Source organism: Leptidea sinapis, chromosome 12 (genome assembly GCF_905404315.1).
Source record: "Leptidea sinapis chromosome 12, ilLepSina1.1, whole genome shotgun sequence".
In the NCBI taxonomy this organism is placed as follows: domain Eukaryota; kingdom Metazoa; phylum Arthropoda; class Insecta; order Lepidoptera; family Pieridae; genus Leptidea; species Leptidea sinapis.
The window spans coordinates 6059794-6084885 of record NC_066276.1 but is presented as its reverse complement, the minus strand read 5'-3'; the positions used below and the strand labels follow the sequence as shown (position 1 = coordinate 6084885).

At 34.5% G+C, this 25092-nt stretch overlaps 1 protein-coding gene across 2 annotated transcripts in view; it reads left to right on the top strand.

Annotated features, from left to right (window-relative positions):
* The first annotated feature begins 494 nt into the window (after nt 1-494).
* Nucleotides 495-25092, top strand: part of LOC126967169 (coronin-2B-like) — a 40463-nt gene continuing 15865 nt past the window's right edge. The window contains exons 1-5 of one of the 2 annotated variants that reach the window (XM_050811634.1): nt 702-841; nt 8387-8544; nt 12399-12596; nt 17172-17288; nt 19722-19871. In XM_050811634.1, coding sequence (XP_050667591.1) covers nt 8503-8544; nt 12399-12596; nt 17172-17288; nt 19722-19871 — 507 coding nt within the window. In that variant the 5' untranslated portion in view covers nt 702-841; nt 8387-8502. Of the gene's footprint in view, nt 842-8386; nt 8545-12398; nt 12597-17171; nt 17289-19721; nt 19872-25092 lie in introns of both variants that reach the window. The other variant, XM_050811633.1, reaches the window with a different exon arrangement.

Sequence of the window (25092 nt, the reverse complement as noted above, 5' to 3'; positions counted from 1 at the left end):
ACCACATTTACACGTCTGAGACTTGTTCATTGTCGCTTCAAATGTCATTTACATAGAATGCGCTTTTTCTCCTCGATTTGCACGCAGTCTGATCCTGGCCCAAGTTGAAGGCCAGGATCAGACTCTTAAGTTCATATTCTTCAATGCTCAGCATTCAATTTTCAACGCTCACGGCGTAGTACAGATCTACAATAAAATGGAAAGCATTCCGACATTCAAAACAATTTAAGGGATCCTGCGACTAACTGTGATAAGAAGACTTGGATAATAGGAACTGTAAATCCAAAAAGGATTTAACTGGACTTGAGACTTTAAACTTACTACATGAATGAAGATAGAGTTGGCAATGGCTGCATGGCTCGGCCTTTGCCTTTCCCATTAACGGTAAGAAGAAAAAATAAAAATAGAAGTATTCTGTGGTTGTGAATTGTGGTCTGTGGAGCACAGAGTACATACTTTTATAAAGATAAACTTCGAGTTGTGATTAATATTTTGTGAAGCAAAGTTGTAAGTTTTGGACTGTGGAGCGCCGCGCCGTCAAAGCGGCAAGCGCAGTTATTGATAATTGAATTATTATTTAGTGTATCATCTGTCTAAATAAAAGGAATTTTTTTAAAGTACTGCTCTCCTTTAAAATATTCATATTACTTAAATATTAATTCACTGATGCCAGATTCTTTTAACTTTAAACTGCTATAACTCTTAAAGTAGGGTCATGCCTCCTGCAAAAGATGAAATGATGCGAGAAATTAATTGTTTAGACCTTAACATCAATGAAAAAAGTCCTGCGAAAAATAGTGTTCTAGTTGATGTTAGAGCTTGTAACAAGCCAGCAGCAAAGGTAAGTACTTCTATTGTATTTGTAGCTCAAAACACTACTGCACGAAATTGTAATTTCTATCGATCGCTTCGAAAAGTAGCATGATACCAAAATTTTGTTGCTTTGTATGTTTACTTTATTTAATTTAGAACAATCCCACACTCTATTTTGACCTGTATGTGTTCGCACAGGCTGTAAATGTGGTTATAGTTTTTATTATTTAGGTAAATACCACGCCATTTATTTTCATAAACTATTGTTGTTTCATATATTTAGTTTTTTTTATGTGCAGTGGTACAACTTCAAGTAAATATTATGTAAAGAGCATTGCAAATATAGGACTAGGATAATATTTAATACTGTAATTCTCTAAGTGCTGAACTCTCCTGTTTTTGAAAGTAAGTATTTGAAAATTTATAATATAATAATAATAACTTGAACTCTTAATTGCCTTAAATTGTTAGATATAACAGGCTCAACTTTACCCTTTATCTCAAATTTATATATGGTCAACAGGATATGGGCAACCATGTCTTAAAGTGTAGGCTAGTGGTAGACGTAAAAAAAAAACATTGGTGTTTTTTTCGATTTAATGCATCGGATAGTGGCATCGATGTAATATTGATATATCAAAAAATACATTGATGTTTTCTATACATCAATTGTTTTCTATAAGTTAGATATTATGTAGACTCTGTTTCATGAAAGTAGTTCCGTGGGTATGTCGCAAAATAAATTTATTTGATTTTTAATATTTTTTCTATCTTACCTCTTTTTACAAAAACAATATCAATATAGAAAAAATAGTTATTAACCATAGAGTGAGAACTAGGTTTGTTTGTTTACCTTTTTGATGTATCAAATAAAAAAACATTAATGTATATTCGATGTTGAAAAATTAACAATGCATCTGTTTGATTCGATGCATTGTTACCATGCATCGAGTGTTTTTAATACATCGATGTATATCGTCCACTCCTAGTGTAGGCACACTTCTATCTGTTTCATACTTAGCAATAGAAATAATAAATTTAATAAATAATTTTTATTGAATATCTACTTACACCTTATAAATTCTTGTAAGGAATTAGAACAAGCTTAAACTAATTAAGAATAATTACTTATCTATTTGGTATCAACACTGCATAGTCTTATCAATTTTAGCATATTTTTAATATGTTAACACTTCCAAACAAATGTTCCGAAACAAGCCACATGTACATATCAGATAATGAATTTTTTAGCCTTCTTTCAATATTCACTTAACAAGTGATGTCAAAAAAAAACAAACTAAATGTCAATAACCTGGATATATCTGTGTACACCGGGTGGTACAAAGACTTATGAATTAAAATATCTGTGTAGTGTTAGGGTGAACCATGGACTCATGAGTGTACTAGTAGACAAGTTTAATTTATTGACCATAAACAATGAATTGGGTAACATTATGCATACAGCAATAGTAAAAATATCATCCTACCCTCAATTACACTCTAGATGTACAAGATTCATCAATTATACATCACTCGAACTGTTGCCACAGTGGTAAGAGAGGTGGTGGGTTCGAGACCCACATCGTTCATAAATTTTGTTTTCAAATTTAATTTGTGTAATTAATCTCAGAAGTATATAACTAACAAATTGTAAAGAAAAACATTACACATTAATTTTCATTTTAAAAATAAAGCAATAGGTATATTGATATGTAATTTCAAGTTTTGCAATAATTTTTAATATGACACAAAGTTTTGTGTATCTTACGTGTTATAATTTAATATTATTCTGTATATGTGAAACAAAAATTTAAGCAGACAACAAACTATTAACATCTATTTTAAATGGTATCATAAAACTGACCTCTTTCAACAGTAAAACTTATTCTCTAGCTCAGGTACAGGCCCTACCTCTGGCCCCTGTCAAATTTATATTGCACCTGGACAATTTTCTCTTATAAGGGTCTGTGTGAGCAGACTCCAAGAGCCTATCATCTTGTTAATAATTTTCTTACAATGTTTTGTTGGGTTCTTGCACTTAAATCATTGAATCAAATCTTCCTCCTTCATATCCATGTGATTTTTTCTCCTTTTTAGGTTAAGAAAACTTGGTTATGGTTCTAGGTCCTGGGTATCATGTTACACTGTTGTAGGCAAAGATTTCTATGTACATTACTAGACAAGCTCTGTGGCCTTAATAATTGCTCACTGAGTTTCGGTTCCGATGCTGTAACTCTTTTAGTCCACTGCTAGCAAACGAGAAGACCAGTGCACTATTTTGTGAGCTGGCAACATTGTTTTCAACAAATTAACACTGATTTTGTTTAAAATGAGCAATAAAATGTTGTTATTATTACATCTGGCATCAAGGCATATTCACCATGCCTGTTCCCCTCTCTGCCTGCCAGCGATATCCAAAAATGCAACACAATTGCTATTCCAAATTTCATGTCTAGTAGTATACATAGATATCTTTGGTTGTAGGTTAATAATCTCTTTTAAATTATAATTATTATTAAAGAAATAACAAATCAATCGTGATTCGACAAATTGAAACATTCTCACAAACATTGAACTATGTGAAAGTAATAAAAATGTATGATGCAAATGAATATTTATGCTTATCTCAGTTAGGGAATCTCGCCTATTGTGAGTGTGTTGTAAATTGTCTAGTAATTATGTTGTGAATGATATAATGTAACAATGGCTCACATCTTGCCACTTTAGCTCTGTTGGAAGAGTTTGTGGTTTAAGTAATGCTCTGCTGAATATTTCTCAATAGAATGACAATATAGTACATAGTACACACATAATGACTTTTTGTAACCTACAGTTTTAATGTCAATAGACTCGGACTATTGGTCTAAATGAATTAGTCAAATTTAAGAGAGAACAACATTTTTCAAAAAAAAAAAATTGAAGTAGGTGTTACTTTGCGGAAATCCATAATTATACAAATGATTTTGTTTAGTGTTAATTCCGCCAATATTTGTCTTTAAACAATTCGACACGTGTTTCGCCTCTACACGAGGCATCCTCAGGTCGTGTTGTCTTGCCAAAATCTGGCATGAGACTACATTTAACATTTCTCAAAACTAATTATACAAATGATTTAGGTTTTCTTTAGTGTTAATTCCGCCAATATTTGTTTTTAAAAACAATTCGACACGTGTTTCGCCTCTACACGAGGCATCCTCAGGACGTGTTGTCTCGCCAAAATCTGGCACGAGACTGAATGTGAAAAAGGATTCCGCTTAAATGTGTTAGAGCAATTAGAAATAATAAAACACAAAAATAACATGTTTACATTGTTGAATGAACAAACAAATTTAGTCCCATCACCTTTGTTACTTGTCTCTTCCGGGGGTAATACGTCACAACAGCCGACCAATCACAGTGCGTCATTTCATGGGACGAGGGTATAAAAGAGCGGCTTCCGGCTCATTTGATTCAGCCGGAAGCCGCTCTTGCCAGATTTTGGCGAGACAACACGTCCTGAGGATGCCTCGTGTAGAGGCGAAACACGTGTCGAATTGTTTTTAAAAACAAATATTGGCGGAATTAACACTAAAGAAAACCTAAATCATTTGTATAATTATGGATTTCCGCAAAGTAACGCCTAATTCAATATTTTTTTTTCAAAACTAATTTTAAAGTTAGGCCAATAATATAAAATTTCTAATAGTAGGAGATAGTAAAACTATTAGTAAATACACAACCAATATAATAAAAATATGTCTTCTTTTTCTAGGATATCTCCATACTCATATATATATTTTATTTCATTTATTCATTATTAATTATATTTGATTATGATGCCTAATGTAAATTTACACTGTCAGTCTCTTTAACAAAAAGAAAGAGGCACCTTTAATATATTAAATTCCTTTGGATGGGTAACTAACGCCGGCAACACTCTTGTAAAGGCCGGCAACGCTCTTTTGATTCCTCTGGTGTTGCAAGATAATGTGGGCGGCGGTGATCACTTAACACCAGGTGACCCGTACATTTGTTTCCATTCCATTAAATAAAAACTAGGAAACCCTGTGCAGAGCCAACCAGTGATAACCATCTGCTATGTAATTTAATCTAATGATAAAAATGAATGTAATAAAACTAATACTAACAATATTTATCTGACTTTAAAATATAGCTGTCTTATTATAAAGAACTTTATACAATTAAATTAGTTATAGATAAAGCAAGAAGTTGAAAATAAATATATCCATAATTAAATAAATATATTAAGTTGTATTAATTTTGAATTTATGATTTTTCTTGGTTTCATTATACCTTAATTGTAAAAGCCATCCTCATACTGTATAAGGAGAGAGGTCAGCAATTTTTATTTTATTACTAGCTGGCCCAGTAGACTTCTTACTGCTTCAATCGATAAATAAAAGACCTAAATTTAATCAATTTAAAGGTTTCTGATAAACATTATTTTTTGTTTTGTTTTGTGGTGCAGATTCAGAAAGTTTATTTTTTGACAAAACTTAAGATTTATCAATCTACCAGTTTGTTGTCAAATGTCAAATAATAAAGTTTGCGTTCAGAAAATTAATTTGTGATAAACCTTAAGATTTATCAATCTACATAAAAATAATCTGATAGATAGTTAACAGCTGTAGTTAATCTACCAAGTATAGTTAGCTAAAATTAAGTTTATTTTTTACCTCCTGAGAAAGTTATAAGGATATAAAGATTCTAATTAGTTAATCATTTTTAAATATTATTTCAATTTGATTTCTGAACGACAGGTACATCTCAGGAAAATCAAAATCGTTGGTTTTATTTCATTCCAAGCATTTCATATTTATTCACCTTTTAAACCTTCTCTAGACTTCCACAAATAATTCAAGACCAAAATTAGGCAAATCGGTCCAACCGTTCTCGAGTTTTAGCGAGACTAACGAACAGTAATTCATTTTTATATTTATAGATTTACTTCGTTATATATTGAAGGTCCTAGATAGTTAGCATGATTTTTACTCATGACATGATTGAACTTCGGAAAACACAGTAAATATACATAAACATTTTTCAAATATAATGCTAATATGTGTTCTACAACAATACTGATTCTAAAAAAGTGCTTCATAGAATTTATGTATGAGAACTACCAGTGGGAGGCTTCTTTGCACAGGAAGCCGGCAAGATTATGGGTACCACAACGGCGCCTACTTCTGCCGTGAAGCAGTAATGTGTAAACATTACTGTGTTTCGGTCTGAAGGGCGCCGTAGTTAGTGAAATTACTGGACAAAACAACAACATTAACATCTTATGTCTCAAGGTGACGAGCGCAATTGTAGTGCCGCTCTGAATTTATGGGTTTTTTAAGAATCCGGAGCGGCACTGCATTGTAATAGGTAGGGCGTATCAATTACCATCAGTTGAACGTCCTGCTCGTCTCGTCCCTTATTTTCATAAAAAAAATCTGTAATATTTTATTTTGATCACATAAGTATTGATATATAATGAAGAAAAATTATATATACATTGTTAATTTCAAAGCATAAGAGCACTTGAGAATTACGGTTACTAGAGCATTTATTTATTATGTTATATAATTACTATTCAGGAAATAAACAGTATTGTATAAGTATATTACATAATATAAGACTTACACTAACAACATGCTTAAATATATTATTTCATTCATTGATTGTATTTGTAATGATTGTTCTTATCTAGCTTATTTTTTTTAAAGCAATTTATTTGCGTCATTCATTGCTATGCATAAGACAGCACAGGGTATGTTTCTTACACCGCCCATGCCAACATAGTCAGCGTCAACGAGAACCCGACAAACTTGTGTTTGAAATCAAGACTATACTAAAGAAAATAATTATTGAAGTAGGCGACTTTGCGGAAATCCATAATTATCCAAATAATTTTAGTTTTCTTTCTCGACACGTGTTTCGCCTCTACACGAGGCATCCTCCTGCCAAAATCTGGCACGAGCTGTCTCGGAATTAACACTAAAGAAAACTCAAATCATTTGGAAGACTCTACTATGCAAAGTCTCGGAATGAGGCCGTCAAAAATTTGTCCAGTTCAACCTTAAGAAGACACAAGGTTGTGCGTTCACCTCTAAAAACTCTCCCTTTGTTGTCCCTCTAACTGCCACCGCTTGTATCGGCATACTGGGCGCCGATCTACCGAGCGTTCAGTTCCGTCGTCACTTGTAAGACAAGGCCAAATTCGCGTATTCATAGCTTAAGGCGCATATTCGGCCTCACATGGAGTACTGTTACCTCTGGGCGCTCGCTCCCCAGTACTAGCTTCTTCCATTTGACCGCATACATCGACGACGATCAAGTCATCTCCGATCGGCTTGATTCTTTGGCGTAGAAATTTACGTTTTCTCTACGTCTTCTACCGCATATATCACCTGGAGTCCACCACCGTATATTACGTCAAAATCCGAAATTCTACCAGCATCATGTTGAGGTTTTCCCGAACCGATACGATTCCGAACTTAAAAGTCGGTTGCCTCAAATTCAAATATTTTTATTAAAAATAGGATTCAAAATCTCTTAATGAACGTCAAAAACTACCACCCATTCAAAATACCTGCGAAGAACGGGCGCCAGAAACTCAGCGGGCTTTTTTTATAAAAAATATGGATTACTATGTGATATCGTACAATAAACATTTATAATTAAAGAGCCTGAGTGTGTTCGCTTCATTCCCAGTCTGTGGTGTCATTAAGAGAATCGTTAATGCTACAGTAACCTTTCCCACACAAACTTTTTTTAACAATTCTTTTAAATTCCGTAGAAGCATATACATCGCCCAAGAAAAGACTTAATAACTCGATTTAACCGAGTAGTAGGTATAACAAGTTTATGTTCGTGTTTACATTATGAATGTCACAGTTTCTATCAAATTCCTCAGTGTGCTTATGGCAGTGCTATGACTCACTACTTCCCATCACATGAGCCGTTGCCCCGTCATATAAAAAAAAAAGAAATTGCTGCTGCCGATATATATATTCGAAAATATTTCCAGATTCTTTCTATTTCAGGTTTCCGTACTAGTAAATCCCTAATTTAATTTGCACCCCCATCATAAACCCGAAGGTAGACTTAGATATTATTGAAAAGACATTATGATATTATCTTAAAAAATATAACCTGTCAATTTGTTTTCTTAATTTGTATTCCGCAACGTAACATAACGTAACAAATTGGAAGTTGGATGCATCACTTGACCCCGTCATAATTCGTACTTTCAAAAGTAACAATATTTTAATAACGGTTACATAAATAAACTTTACGCAATGATTGTTTTACTTCGAATGCCACTTAATGGGTGCCTCGCCGTCATAATATAACTCCAATCACACAATGAGTCAATTAAGAATTTCTCTTAGCTCCCATCACACTATTTTCACTTTTTTTTTTTCACGTCGCGACACGCGTTTGGTCCGCGAGTTAACATAATCGTAAATCTAATTGCTCGTAGGCCAAGCAGAAGTGTTCAGTGCGTGGAGAATTCTGACGTAATTTGCACAATTTCATGCCATTTAAATATCACAGTATGATAGTTTGTGTTTGACCGTTTCAGTGTACTGCGACCGGCCCGCGATGAGGTCGACTGATTTTTATGTTCCCTATGCGCTTTATGTATTTTGAAATATGCACAAATTGTTTTCGTAGTTTTGTGTTGGATTTATGTAGTGCATGCCTGAGGACGCACCCGAAGACAATATGACTAATTCACAGGTTTGTTTCATTTGTATTTTTTTTTTCAATTATGCAGCTTTTCTTCACACAGTTTCCACTTTATTATTTATATTATCTTAAATAATTTATGCATCTAGATAGAGACTATTGCTGTTAAGACAAATCTGTTGCGTGACAAGCTACGTCTTACATTCGCGATTTGTATGACACTTTGTGTTTGTGTGCGTGCATTGCTCCAAATAGAGGTTAGTTCTAAACTCAATTTTTCCGACGTTTTCACAGCTGTCATAGTCTATCTAGATGTATAAATGATCTAAGATTTATATTTATAAATATTTCTCTCGTTGTATATAACATGTAGAAAATACTATTCGAGTATGTTTGGGTTCAATCACTTTCAAAGGGCAAATTTAATTGCTCGAAGTATGTAGTTGGAACGAGTTGGTCGAGTGGAACGTGTGGCCGGGTTGCGTATTCGATTCCCGCTGAAGATATGTATATTTTCCCTCGGTTGTGTGTAAGGTTTAGTGGGAATGGGAATAAATACATTCCGGCGTTGTTCGTGTAGTTAAGAGTTAACCGAACTAAAGTAAAAACTCGGAGACGGCGATTTAAAAATGAAAATTTTAATGGGCGGAAGTGATCACCTACCACAATGTCCATGCCTTTTCTTAAGTTTAACGAATTTAAAATAGTATTTATTTAAATATAAACGTTATAATATATAAAAAAAAAACAAGCTTTGTGCGTAGACTTACAATATAGTTATAAGTAGACTGTACGCGAACAAAACATGCCTAATAAGAGACTGGACTGCCTTAGTTTACTAAGGCAGTCCAGTTTTACTACTTTTTTTACTAAATTTCAATTTTTAATTGAAATTTAGTTGAGTATGAAATGTGCAGTGATTTGACGTAAGTTTGAAATAATAATTACAATATTATGGCGACGAAGTATAATCCGGCTATGTTTGAAAGCGAACAGTTGCTTAAAACGTAGTGGATTTGGGCTATACACTAGGGGCAGTTGGGGCAAGTGCTCAGGGCGGCAAAATTTTGAAAGTTATATTATTATTTTTTTAGTCTTATCAATGTTGCTCCATATAATTAATTAATCCTGTTAATTAATAATTTCTGGTTTAATTGATAATTCAAGAAATTCAATTTATCCATTATTTGTAAATTATAATTTTAGCACGTTTAGTAAAAATTAATAATAAAAACGATTTAATCAATTTATTCCCTTGGAGATTTAAAATAATAATCGATTTTTTTATTTTCTGGAATTACAAAAAAAAAATATTAGTTTCTTTGATATTAGTTTATTTGATTATTTGTTTTGATAAAGTTTCTGCAACAAATTAGGTATTTTAGTTTTGAAAAATAAAATACATAAACTATAAGTTTAAGTAAAATTATTGGGGCGGATTTTTTCCGGTGCCCAGGGGCGGCATTAAGTTTAAATCCGGCCCCGGCTATCTCCATTTTTTAAAAGATTATAGCCGTCATCTGTCAATATAGCAATGACTGCACGTTTCATACAATCGAGTGAATCGCTTTTTTCTTAGAGTTTCGCTAGACTGGCTGGAATATTCGAAATTCTAATCTTCTTAGTTTTGTGGATTGACATTATTTGTTAGTATGTCGCATTATTGGCCTTTATTGAGTACTAGCTGATACCCGCGACTTCGTCAACGTACACACATAACTAAGCACGTAGTACTTATAAAAATGTTTATTTCTTAAAACTTTATTAACTTTATATTAAATGAAGATATCGCCAGATTTTATCAATTTATCTATACTAATATTATAAAGCTGCAGTGTTTGTTTGTTTGTTTGTTTGAACGCGCTAATCTCTGGTACTACTGGTCCGGTTTGAATGATTCTTTCAGTGTTGGGTAGTCCATTTATCGAGGAAGGTTATAGGCTATGTTTTTTTTTTTCAAAATTAGAGATCCGTAATAAAATTGCTATTTTAAACACAAGGTGTAAAATCGAAAACCTATTTTTGCGTGCCTTGCAAAAACTATTGACAATAGAACAAAATGATGTACAGGCTATAATATAGGCAATATTTTATTACTTATAAAACTATCGCGTGAATTTTACTTTATATGGCAAAACAATTGCCATATTTGCCGGGTCAGCTAGTATAAAAATAATCTGATAGATAGTTAACAACTGTAAGTAATCTACCAACTAAAGTTATCTAAAATTAAGTTTCTTTTTGTTTTTATTTAATTCCATGCATTTTCATATTTATTTAAATTTTAAACCTTCTCTGGACTTCCACAAATAATTCAAGACCAAAATTAGCCAAATCGGTCCAGCCGTTCTCAAGTTTTAGCAAGACTAACGAACAGCAAGTAATTTTTATATATATATATATATATAGATTACTTCTGTCGTGTGCTCTTTAAGCACACATCTTTCATTGCAAGCATCTGCCCCAGCGTCTTAACTCAGTTTATTTCATATTTGAACCGGTTAGCTTGTTTTAACGTAATATCAAAACTAACAGATCAAATATAATATTAGGAATATTACAAGAACTTACAGTATAACGTTTCTTAGAAACACGATAGGCGTGCTATTTTATTGGCCTGATTCTTGTGGCCATAATTAATTGACGCACCAAATTTACTGAATGTACAATTGAAACTATTTCAATATGTTCAATTAGCTTCTCGGAAACCAGCAAGCTGGTAACTTTATCTTAGTTCAAGTAGATTTGTTACAGCTGTCACTATTATCGCAACGAAGTCGTAGTAATAAATCTACAGCAATTATATTAATCTTATCGCTTAGACAATTAACAGGTGAATTTTGGGGTTGACCCGAAGATTAACGGGAATTCTATAGATTTCGTTGTCCATCGATGCATCCGTCGTCTGTCAGTCAGCAGGTGGTATAAACTGCAGACTGGTAGACAGCTGAACTTCTGCCGCCATTACAATAAAATCCAAGACGTCGATTTTCAAAATGGCCGCCAAAGTAATTTAGAAGTATCGAGTAGCTTTTGTACCATGATACAGAACCCCTCGTGTACAAACCCATTCCCACTTGGCCGGTACTTTATTGTCTGTTGGGCGTCAGCAATTTTTTTACATTTAATATTATTAATTAGTTGCAAAACTATTTGTAACTGTACTAAGTTTACAACTGTATATGAAAATAGATGAGCAGCGGGCGTAGATTATCAGAACCGGATAATCCTTTATGCCATTATTAATGCAATGCTTGTCGACTTTTTATTTAAAACTTCATAATCTGTGAAGTTTAACAAAGACCTATTGGCGTCTGCCACGTATTGTATTACCATGACAGTTCTATAATCGATTCAGGCAAAAAATATAATTTGCCATGAAAATCTTCACGTCAAAGTTGTCACGGAGCGTTCAATCGTCTTGTGATTCGCTGGTGGTACATGCATATATTCGTACATGGAATAAACTCTTACAGAATACATACAGATGTAGGAAAACCTGATGTAGGTATTCGTAGCGGGGATAGCACTAGTAATGCATTATCTATTCGATACGCACACACTTAGGTAGGTCCAACACTGCTCGACCAACAAAGTCCAATTACTTCGACAATGTTAATTTGTCTCCTGCACCTTTGATAACAACCACAATTTTAAAACTGGAATTTTTATAGGTCGTTAAGCATATCCTAGGATTCGCCGAGGACTCTTATACGCGTTTTTAAAAGACACGAGTGTGTCATCGACCAGGAAGCACGGCGCAAGAGCTTTCGAAAGACAAGCATTCCTTAGTGTAGTTCCACTTGGAAGATTTCCTATAAAACCAGTCATTTCGAACAGTTATTTGCAAGACTCAACATGATCGATGTGGTGGAAGAAGAATGAACAGCTTCGAAATGTTTCAGGTATGGTTCCGGGGTGTGCGAAGCTCCAAATTCCGGCACGTATATGGAGTCCCGTTCAAACGCGAGCGATGCTACGATAATATAAAAATAACGAGGAACGCTCACGACTCCAACTTTTGTGCGGTCAACCCAAAGTTTGTGGCCATCGTCACTGAGGTCGCCGGTGGAGGAGCATTCCTCGTACTACCTCTGGATCATGTGAGTACCGTACTGACAATCTATATGTATTGTTTAAACTAAAACAGTAAAATAGGAAATTGATATATTTTATTCAAAATAGGATTTTAAATCACTTAGGAACGTCAAAGATACAAAACTAAAACATTTTTGTAGAAAGTCTACAAAAGTACCAGTGGGAGGCTCCTTTGCACAGGATGCCGGCTAGATTATGGGTACCACAACGGCGCTATGCTATTTCTGCAGTGAAGCAGTAATGTGTAAATATGACCGAGTTTCGGTCCGAAGGACGCCATAGCTAGTGAAATTACTGGGCAAATGAAACTTAACATCTTTTGTCTCAAGGGGACGAGCGCAATTGTAGTGGCGCTCAGAATTTTTGGGTTTTTCAATAATTCTGAGCTACACTGCATTGTAATGGGCCATCAACTGAACGTCCTGCTCGTCACGTCCCTTATTATCATAAAAAATGGAATAGGTATTTTTTGGGTGCTTTTGGGGCTTTGTGTTTTTTTCAACTTCTTTATGTCTATTTATAAATAGGATTCTCGAAAACCCAAAATTTCTGAGCGACACTGTAATTGAGCTTGCTTGAAACAAAATCAATTCCCTGCATGAAACCTCCATGGTGTAAATAATGCATGGTCTAAAAAATATAAATAACATTTTGAAGCCATTATGTTATGGTCATCTTATATAACACTAGAAATAAGGGATTTCTAAGTCTTCATAAGATACATAAATAGCTTTAAGGGTAAATGTATACACTTTTATAATTAAGTCCCAGCCACTGTTCAGGCATTATTTATAAATAAATTTAAATCTTTTAAAAAAAAATGCCTCTGTCGTAAATCCTTTTACTCCACAGTTGAATATCTAATTGATCGGACAGCCGGGGACTAGATTATGATTATTTTATAGCGATAGAAATGACTGTACAAAATTGTATGTTTTAATTGAAAAGAGCGCAAAAAAATAATGCTGGGAGAGTTTCTTGCGCCGCTTCTTCTCTTTCAGAGCGCCATTGGTTTCCGAAGCGATAGTAGTATCTAGTATATTAGAAATGACATCAAAAAGAATTCTAAAGGAATCAATTTTGAGAAAATAAATGCCTTTTTTGCCTTTTTAACGAGCTATAATCATATAATGTGAAGGATGCAATAATATGTCTTAATTCATTTATTATCTTAATAGGGAATGGCATGAGGCAACTTGTCATAATAATATGATTATGAAACACACGTTGCTCGACAAGTGGAAGTACTTTGTCCCCTTGTTTGTTTCAATTTGCTTTTGGCGGCAATGACCCTATTTTGCTTGTTGGACCTTGTCTAATAAAACTAGTACATTGACATTATCTATGTCTCGATAAACATGTCAATAATACATATTGAAGGTCGAAATGTGGCGAGATCAGGGCTTTGGCAGAAAGTTATAAATAATCAATATAATTTATTTTTCATAAGACACAAAAACAGCTTAATATGGTATATGGTACCGCGCGCTTTTTTACACGCTTTTCCATTTTTCAATTTGCAAAATAAGATTAATTTATGAATTTTTGTTGATTTATATGATTTTCATCTATCGTCTATAAGGCAGAAATTGGTGTTAATTTTCCTTAAAGGCCGACACAGAGAGAATGTGGGCGGCGGTGATCACTTAATACCAGGTGACCCGTACGCTCGTTTGTCCTCCTTTTCCATAAAAAAAATAATTTTCTATGTTTTAGTTCGGTTTTCTATAGCGTGTTTTTTAGTTCTTTTTTTAACTATCATTTATTTATGAATTACTTCCCTATTTACAATACCACAATGTGATACAATAATCTGTAGACCGTAAAAGTGAAAACAAAAGAAATTGAATTTTTCATTGCCATACTAAGTAAAATATTTCAATTTAACTGACCCGACAGACGTTATTTCTGTACATAATAAAAAAATACTGTTGTTTTATGAATTTCTCAATAATATTTCATAACATCAGTAATTATTTCGCAAAATATGCTTCCTGTTGTTATAATGAAATTGTTTCACAGCAGAACTGTCAAACTGTGCGTCAATAAATTCTCTCATAGAAAATATGTACATACAAAACAAATATTGGAAATAAATATAATTATGGGTCCCAAATCGAAATAAAAACTATCCTATCTCTCAAGTTGGACTAAACTGCACTCCATGAAGTAATCCCCATTAAAATCCATTCATTAGTTTATGAGTTGACTAGAAACAAACATCAGGTGAACTCTTGATTTATATCTTGATTTATATTTTTATATGATATATACTCATTGTCATTTCACGGAACAAACCCTGGCATTTGAACAAATCACTAGATTTGTTTTTAGAAATGATAAAATCGTGTTGTTCTTTAAACATCTTCCGAGATTTGAACACATCACTGTTTACTATCATATCCCTGCGACATATATATATATCGGAAACGCCTCCAAAGGTTTTCATAAAATAGATCTAGCTAGGTTTAAATTTAAAAAAATGTAGTTTTATCCATGTTTTTTTCCAAATTATCTTGCCAAGTTAAGCATATATAGCCTGTGTTATGGGTTACAAGACTATTAATAATTTATCTATGTTTCAGTAATATACTTACTTAAACATACATAAATTCATATAAACATACATAAATACATTTAAACATCCATGACTCGGAAACAAACCGGGATTCGAACGCGGGAACCCCTCTAGCTTAGTAGGTAGGATCGCTAACCATTTTGGTGATCCGGAAAGCAGAAGACCCCGGTTCGAATCCAGATGTCCTATTCGTTTTTTTTGTTCAAGTTTTGTACATTGTGTGTTTTTCATTGTCCAGATATTTAAGATTTAATTATAATATCATTATTACAATAATAAAATATATAGCTACAATTATGTGTAATTGAACATAAAATCCCATTATGTTATGAAAATGAAGCTTCATTAAAATATTGATTGATTACCACAAATAGAACAAGTCCCTGCCGGGCTAGATGATATTGCCTGATACTGGAATGCAATCAACCTTGTCCGTTATACGTGTGATACAGCCAAAGCTAAATTAGCATATGGCAACAATATACAATCAAGTTATGTCACAGAATAAATAATTAAACTTGTTGTGTGTCACATCTAGCGCCTATTGTTTTTGATATCTCTGCTGAATGCTGATCAATTTTTTCAGGGTTGATCTGTTGTGTTTGTTTTGGAAAGAATATTGATATTTTATTATTTTTCATAGGATGTTTTTGCTTGCGAATGTCTTTCTACTTTTTATTTTATTCACTACTTATTGTACTTACATTATAACTTCGCCGGAAATCTAAAAAGCCAAATTTTGGATGGAGAAGTAAACTTGCGCTAAGACGTATTTTTTTTTTAGGAATAGGAGGACAAACGAGCGTACGGGTCACCTGGTGTTAAGTGATCACCGCCGCCCACATTCTCTTGCAACATCCGAGGAATCACAAGAGCGTTGCCGGCCTTTAAGGAAGGTGTACGCGCTTTTTTTTGAAGGTACCCATGTCGTATCGTCCCGGAAACACCGCTCAAGGAAGCTCATTCCACAGCGTTGTAGTACGTGGAAGAAAGCTCCTTCAAAACCGCACTGTGGAGGAACGTCAAACATCCAGATGGTGGGGATGATATCCTAACTTGTGGCGTGTCGTGCGAAGGTGGGCATATAATATGATATGATAAGCTTGGGCAGCTCCTTTGCACAAGATGCCGGCTAGATATATAGATAGCCTATTTCTGCCGTGAAGCAGTAATGTGTAAGCATTACTGTGTTTGGGTCTGAAGGGCGCCGTAGCTAGTGGAATTACTGGGCAAATGAGACTTAACATCTTATGTCTCAAGGTGACGAGCGCAGTTGTAGTGCCGCTCAGAATTTTTGGGGTTTTTAAGAATCCTGAGCGGCACTGCATTGTAATGGGCAAGGCGTATCAATTACCATCAGCTGAACGTCCTGCTCGTCTCTTCCTTTATTTTCAATAAAGAAATGCTTAGCGTAATCTTTGATTACGATTTTATAGTCAATTAACACCTAAGATTTTGCTAAGCTCAAGCTTTTTTGGGGCTGAAAACAGCCCAATGCAAAACCCAAGCTCGCGTTTTTAAGTAAAGTCTGAGCGAAGTCTTAGTTCGCTCTATAGATCTCAGGCTGACTTTTGACGGCGTCATTTTCTGTCGAAAATCAGTCAATACAGGCAGTATTATTGTGTTTCGATTTAGGGCACAGGAGCGCATGAAATTACCTAGCTAATGAGACTTATCATCTTATCTCAAAGTGATGAGCCGCTCAGAATTCTAGGTTTTTCAATTACCTTCAGTTGAACGTCTTGGTCGTAGCTCATAATAAAACTGCACATTTTTATTACTGGTGTCATGAAGGCATTTACAGTTTGTGCGCTGTCACCGCTTTCTGTCACCAGCAGTGTTTCGTTTGTATGACACCGTATCTTTTGAAATTTTTTAGCAGTTCATGTCTCATGCTGACGTGTTTCCAAGAACCTCAGTGTAATAGTCAAGGCGTTTCACTCTCCGTCATATGAACGTCTTGCTGTTCTTAAAGTATATTTGACACGTGTGCTGTTTGTAGACCGGGCGGCTGGATTTCAACGCGAGCCGCGTGACGGGTCACAAGGGCCCCGTGTTGGACATCAAGTGGAACCCCTTCAACGACAACATCATCGCGTCGTGCTCCGACGACTGCACGGTAATTACCACACGCTCGCTTGCAATTACTCGCGCCGTTATTATCTGTTCGCGGCACGGTTATTACAGATTTCATGTCAATGATTGATTGAACGACGGTCCATGGAGAGGTCTAGTTAATAGTTGAGGTAAGGTGGTTGTTTGCAGGTGCTGGAGAAGTTGGAGGGACATTTAAAAAAAATAATGTATATGTCGTAGGTATATTGTCAAAGCCGTGATATTATAATAAATCTAGGTATATCAGTAATGAAGTTAACAGTGTGAGGCGTCGAGCGATCTGATTGGTAATTTTTTTTCATGCTCAATTTGCAAAACAATAATAATAAACATTAGAGTGTATATGCAATTTTCTATCTGAAATTATTGTTGAAATAGAAGTGAACAAGGGTCAATTCGGTTCTGGCACTCGCCTGCCGCTGCCGCGGCACGCTACGCTCGGCTCGTGCGTTGTGGTTAACAGTGTAAATTTGTTTTTGGGACCTACTAGTGAACAATGGCAAATTCGCTTAAATAACAATTAGTTGATTGACAATAAAAATAAGGAACAGACTAATCAGAGACGGCCTCATAAACTGACGACCAGTAAAATTGTCAAAATATCATTGTCTTACAATATCACTATGGTGTACCCGTGACATTACAATGTCACTAAAACTAGGCATTTAAATTGTAAGAAATGAAGTCGATTGACAATCTACCGGTTTCCATGGGAGGCTCCTTTGCACGGAAGCCGGCTAGATTATGGGTACCACAACGGCGTCTATGTTTGCCGTGAAGCAGTAATGTGTAAGCATTATTGTGTTTCGACTTGAAGGGCGAAATAGCTAGTGAAATTACTGGGCAAATGAGACTTAACACCATATATCTCAAGGTGAATTTTTGGGTTTCACAAGAATCCTTAGTGCATTGACAGGGAGTATCAATTACTATCAGCTGAACGTCCTGCTCATCTCGTCCCTTACTGTCAAAATAAATATAATATCACTAGTGAAATTATAATATCAGGGCTTTGACAATATACCTGCGACATATATTATATTATTCAATGTCCATAGGTTATATTGTATACTAGGTACGTACTATTGTTGTGGTTAACGTGTATCGATTGAAATCCTATGTAACCGATATCACATTGTTTATCAAGCACTTAAACTATCATTTACACCAGGAGTAGATACCTACTGTGTCCACAGAATAAACCTACGCTTGTGTATTTTGATGACATCATTCTCGTGGTGTTTTAACTTATATTATCTAATGTACCTTATGTACGTAACCCATAGTGTACCTTCACGTACATGATAAATTAAGTACAATGTACGGATAACCTAACTCAGGATATATTTTGTATTTATTATTATATTTTGTGATAAGCAGTTAATATTTTCTAAAAATTCAAGACGAAAATTCTTCCTATTCAATGTTTTGTATTATTGATAATAAAATTCAAATTTCTAGGATAGGTAATTGAAAAATTATCTTTCAAATAAGATTATTTTTTCTTAGAATGGTTATATAGATGACGGTGTGATGATGTACACCGTGTTTCATTAATATCGCCATAAACTGTGGCAGCTGTGGAAATATCGAGAAAAATTGAGATAGACAGCTAGCCTCCATTTTGAACAATGCACGCACACTAACTCAAGTGACATACAAATCGCGAGTGTCGGGTCTTGAGATCGGGACTAGACGACGAAGATAAAATCTTTTGCTTTCGGACAGGATTTATTCGAATTCTTTCCCTTACTGCTTTGACCACCTTTTCCGTACGAACACTACGTGGACGGCCAGATCTTTTTATGTCACAAACAGAGGAGGTTTCATTATACCTCATTTATCAGTGGGAGGCTCCTTTGCACAGGAAGCCGGCTAGATTATGGGTACCACAACGTCGCCTATTTCTGCCGTGAAGCAGTAATGTGTAAACATTACTGTGTTCCGGTCTGAAGGGCGCCGTAGCTAGTGAAATTACTGGGCAAATGAGACTTCTAATGTCTCAAGGTGACGAGCGCAATTGTAGTACCGCTCAGAATTTTTGGGTTTTTAAAGAATCCTGAATGGCACTGCATTGTAATGTGTAGGGCGTATCAATTACCATCAACTGAACGTCCTGCTCGTCTCGTCTCTTATTTTCATTAAAAAAAAACCTATTAATAGCCCAATATACAAATATTTTACTAATACCAAGCGTATGGAGAGTTCTAAAAATTGCATTTGACTCCATACCTACTTTGTGTAATGCAATCACAGCGATTCGATTCTCTTTATCGCCCCACTTATATTAATATTGGCGCCAAAATGAGAAAACTCAATGAACAATCATATAAAAATGACAGATTCCAAATTCAAATGTTATATTTTGTTTGTTTTTAATTGTAACAGTTTTTATGGCCAGACTAAGTTTTTTATTTTTCATGGTGTTCGGTGGCAGGTGAAGCTATGGCACATTCCCGACGGCGGTTTGTCGATGCATCTGACAGAGTGGCTCGTGGAACTGCACGGTCACAAGCGGCGAGTGGCTTACGTCGAGTGGCACCCCACGGCAGAGAACATCCTGCTCAGCGCGGGATTCGATTACCTGGTAATTTTCAAATAGAAATACATTTCATCTGCGTTACAGTGATGTCCGTGAACAACTTATTCCAGTTGTGACTGATGCGGAGTTTGATTGGAACTTATACTTATATGGCCTTACATTTTCAAAATATTTTTATTCAAAATAGGATATAAAATCACTTATTAAAAGTCAAAAACTACCACCCATTTCAAAAGAATGCCTCAGACCTGAGAAGGACGGGCGCAACAAACTCAGCGGGCTTTTTTTTTTCATAAAAAATATGGTTACAAAGTATTATCGAAAAATTTAACTTATTATTTAATAGTCTGAGGGCGGTCGCTCCATTTCCAATCTGTGTTATCATTAAGAAAGTCATACAAGTATAGACAGTAACCTTAACCATTGCATTCAACCAGACCATTGAAATTGGGTAATAAGAAAACGTGTGTAGAAGGGGTTGGTAATTTAAACGCACTTAAAATTGTACTATTTGTATTTTACAATTTCTACTAATAATTATTAAAATTTGGACAGCGTTACCCCTTAGAATTCACAATAAGTAATGTCCCCTCGATTTTTTTTTTACGCCCAAACAAGGGAAAGGCCTACCCTCCGGGATAACGACGGGAGGGAGGTGGTAAATGCTCATTCAACGCAGCCTAAGTCTGCGCGTTATGAGGGACTCACGTAAGACCTAACTGCCTACCCACTAAACACCACCTGAGGTTGGCTTTGGGTAAGTGCTCTCTTGGGGAGAGAGAGTCGCAAGCGGCACTCCCTATGGAGTATCCGCTGGGATAATTCCCTCGAATTGAGCGCTCTGGTTTATATAGGGCACGACCATCTACCGTAATGATGCTTCCAACTGTTAATTGGCACTACTGTAGTGCCAACTAACACGAATCAATTTACTAAAGATCTGAATATATTATGCTATTATAGTTATTTCTAATTAAAGTGATAATTATATAAGATGTTTACTAACACAGTAAGTAGTTAAATAAATGTTATAATCACTCACCTGTATAAATACCACTGGACAGGCTATTCCATATGTTTGACTGCAAATTTTTGTGCCTATTTGAAGCCCCACTCGCGAGCGTCCAGAGAACTAATTTTGACGTATAATACTAATGGCTGCGAAGGAAAGTACAATACTTTGAAGTAGTTTTACATTTTGAAATAATTTCGTTCGTTTTCCTTGTTATTTATACTTCAAGAATCAACGTTGTAAAGTACACAATGTTTTGTTTGTAAATGGTTCCCCACCATCTATCGATGTTTGCTAAGGTTCTCATCACCGTTTTAGTACCGCAGACTCTCGCTAACAGCGCCAAAATGGCGAATATCAAACAGGCACAAAAGCACTTTGACAGCCGCCAGTCCAGTGGTATATAGTAGAGGTTATAATTAATTGGGATGTCTTATGGCAGTTAACACATTAAGTAATCAATATTATAATATTTTTGTCACGTGTTATAAGCATATCGCGGTATAGAAGGGATCGCTGTATTTGGTATTATAAAATGCTCATATCGACTGCCGCAACGAACACTATCGTACCTACAAATCACATATTTTACAGTGGAGCAGTTTGAAGTTGTGTTTTGATCTCAAATGATAAATTATAAAAATGTTGTAAAAGTTATACCCTTAAAAGATAGGTAATTTAATGTGTTTTCTTTTGCTTACACCTGCTAATAGATTTTAATTTGCAATTCATATATATATTTCATTTTCGATGATGGGTTTATAAAATCATGGAAAATATTGAATCTACCAGTTTCGATACTATCCCTTGGCAATTTATGAACCAACTAGTGAAATATGAACTTTCAATAGTTGGATCATAAGTAATTTGTTAATATCATAGTTGCCTTCTGAAGCATGAAGATTAAATATTTGGTTTTGCTATCTAAATTTCTCAAATATTTATTAATAATGAAATAAAAAATAGCTGTCTCAGCATGAGATCCATTACTCGAAACATAAAAGTACCGGCTTATACATATCTAACAAAAAAAGGAAATTTTTCAGAATCGATTCTGCTCGTTGCAGCAGTCGATATAACACGTGTCATCTCCATTTATTAAACTTTCTATCGCCGTAATTCCTTCTTCGTCCGTACAAGTATCAAATTTAATGAACTTGTAAATAAATGCTTACTCCGAAATTGACACATTTTCAACTAAACCTAGTGCAATTCGACATCTGATGACCAAATCATACTTTCTCACCTAAGTTTTCAAATTATTCAACAAAATCAATGTAAACTTTAATTATATTATTATTTACTGTAATTATGTTTTATAAATATAAACTTCTTGCTGGTAATTTTAAAATGTAGTTATTATGATATAGTACTAATTCTATACATAGTATTAATGTAATAGATTGTAAGATAGCGTAACTCTCTAGTAATTTTAAAAACTGATTAGAATCATATATGTGAAAACTAGTTAATGGCTTTTAGTTATACAAATAGATGTCAACATAGTTATAAATAGCTGTAAGTTTTCTTAATAAATAAATAAATCTTATCTAATACATGTTCCGTGGTAAGACGTAACACTACAGTCGTACAGTTATTTCATTAGATGTAATGTTCAACTGTTTCGATATTTTTAATCAATTGTAGCGGTCGGAAATATGTAAACAGCATTGCAACACGCAACTTTAAATAACATTTGGCTGATAGCTTATCTTTATGTATATAATTCTTCTGTACGTCTGTCAAAGTCAAAGTCAAAAATCAAAGTTTTTATTTGCATAAACATGTTAGATTGATGTTACATAGATATTATTAAGAACATGTTTGACACATTTATGACGTGCAAATTTTATAAAATACATTTCTAAATCATAAGAACTACAAAAATATAAATTTAACAAAAGATTAGTAGCAGAATTATATAGTATATAGTCAAGTTTTTAGTTGAAAATATTCATCTCATGAATATAAGCAGTTTTTACTAAGGTATATTTTCAATTTAGATGAGAAATGAAATTCCTATTTGACGATACCTCTCTTATTATTTTTGGGATGTGATTATAGATTTTTATGCACAGACACAAACAGTTTCTCGGAAATAATGTAGTTCTACAGCAAGGTACTTGTAGTTTGGTGGGGTCCCTGGATGGGAAAAGAGAAGTACGTCTATTTACTATAAAAAAAGGCATAAAAAGGCATTTATTTTCTCAAAATTGATTCCTTTAGAATTCTTTTTGATGTCATTTCTTATACTACTAGATACTACTACCGCTTCGGAAACAAATGGCGCTCTGAGAGAGAAGAAGCGGCGCAAGAAACTCTCCCACCATTCTTTTTTTTGCGCTCTTTTCAATAAAAATGTACAATATTGTGCAGTCATTTCTATCGCTATAAAATAATCACAATCTAGTCCCAGGCTGTCCTATCATTTAGATATTCAGCAGTGGAGTAATAGGATTTACGACAGAGCCATTTTTTTATAAAACATTTAAATTTATTCATAGATAATGCCTGAACAGTGGCTGGGACTTTAGTGTAGAAGTGTATACATTTACCCTTAAAGCTATTATGTATCTTATGAAGCCTACTAGAATTAGTTACAAGCAATCCCTTATTTCTAGTGTTATAAAAACGTCTAGTACGTCTGTCAACAGTGAACTCCTCCTAAACGGCTGGATCCATTTGTTATTTTATTTTTATTATTATTTTTTAGTGTTTTTTTTTGTTTCTCATCATTTAATTTTAATTAGTTAGAAATTGATTGATAACTTGACCAGATTGTATCCGTGGTGACACCCAAGTAAAGCTCCCACTGCTGCTCCCACTGCCCAATGCTGAGTGAGAGACCTGTATTTGATCACATACAACAATTATTGTTGCTTTTATTTTAGATTATTAGACAGCACTTGTTTTATTGTATATATTTTATTTTAGTCTTTTAAACTATGTGATAAAATAAAATAATTTTCTTTCTTTCGATTTGAATGAAATTTTCTGTGTGTGTTCAAGTCGATTCGAGGATGATTTAGATTCATACTAATTGAGCCACCTCCTTATACAAAATAATTAATTAATAACTGAATTGCTAGACCGATTTTGATGATATTTTTAGTGTCCCAGTGAATTTGAGATTGTTTTAAATTCTCAATACAGTCGGCTTATAATTCTCCTATGTATGTTAGTGATCTCCTCCCAACGTCTGGGCGATTTTTCAAATTGATCTCGTGTATACAGGATAACTGTCAAGTAAACGTCAACTGTCAACTGTCAAGTGTCTGTCGGGTCCGCTAGTTAGTTATATATTTGTGAAAGTAATACTTATGTTTATTTTGTATTAATATCTTCTTCATGTGACCTCTAATGACTATGAACTTTAAATACTCCGCGCTTAATGAGGTCATTAGCATACCATCTTAATGATAATTCCATTTTATGTACCACATGGCATTATAATGTAATTATTATAATAGCTTTTAATTATGTAGGTTTACTGCAGTAATTTTAAATATCCTGGGGGCGGTAATTCCCAAAGTATGGCGTTATTTGTTTTTTATGAAAATAAGGGACGAGACGAGCAGGACGATCAGCTGATGTGCCCTGTTCATTTCAATTAAATGCCACTCAGGGTTCTTTTAATACCCAAAAATTCACAGCGGAACTACAATTGCGCTCGTCACCTTGAGACATAAGATGTTAAGTCTCATTTGCCCATTAATTTTACTAGCTACGGCGCCCTTTACACCGAAACAGTAATGCTTACACATTACTGCTTCACGGCAGAAATAAGCGCCGTTGTGGTCCCCATAATCTAGCCGGCATCCTGTGCAAAGGCCCCTCCCACTGGTAAAATTTTGGTATTTGTTCTGGGGATACATGGACAGAGTATCCATAGATCATAATAAAGGTTGCTGTGTGATGGGCCCTTACATCTATTTAAATAGATAAAAAAAAATTAATAATTATGTTACTTTAATGATTATTTATCAAATGAACTCAACTCAAGACGCCGAAATTTATGTAATCTTGCTACAGCACATGTGCGTATCTCAAAGTAAATCCGCAACAACGCATGTGAGGAGATACCGGGCATAAATTACTCGCTATTCCGGCCTAATATACTATTGGTTAGTAACTCCGACCTCTAGGCAATAAGGCCCGGGCTCAAATCCAAGTAGGTGTAAAGAATATTTAATAGTACAAGCACGGAAATCTCACTCCGCAAAATCAAATAAAGAAATAGGGACTCTTGCGTTC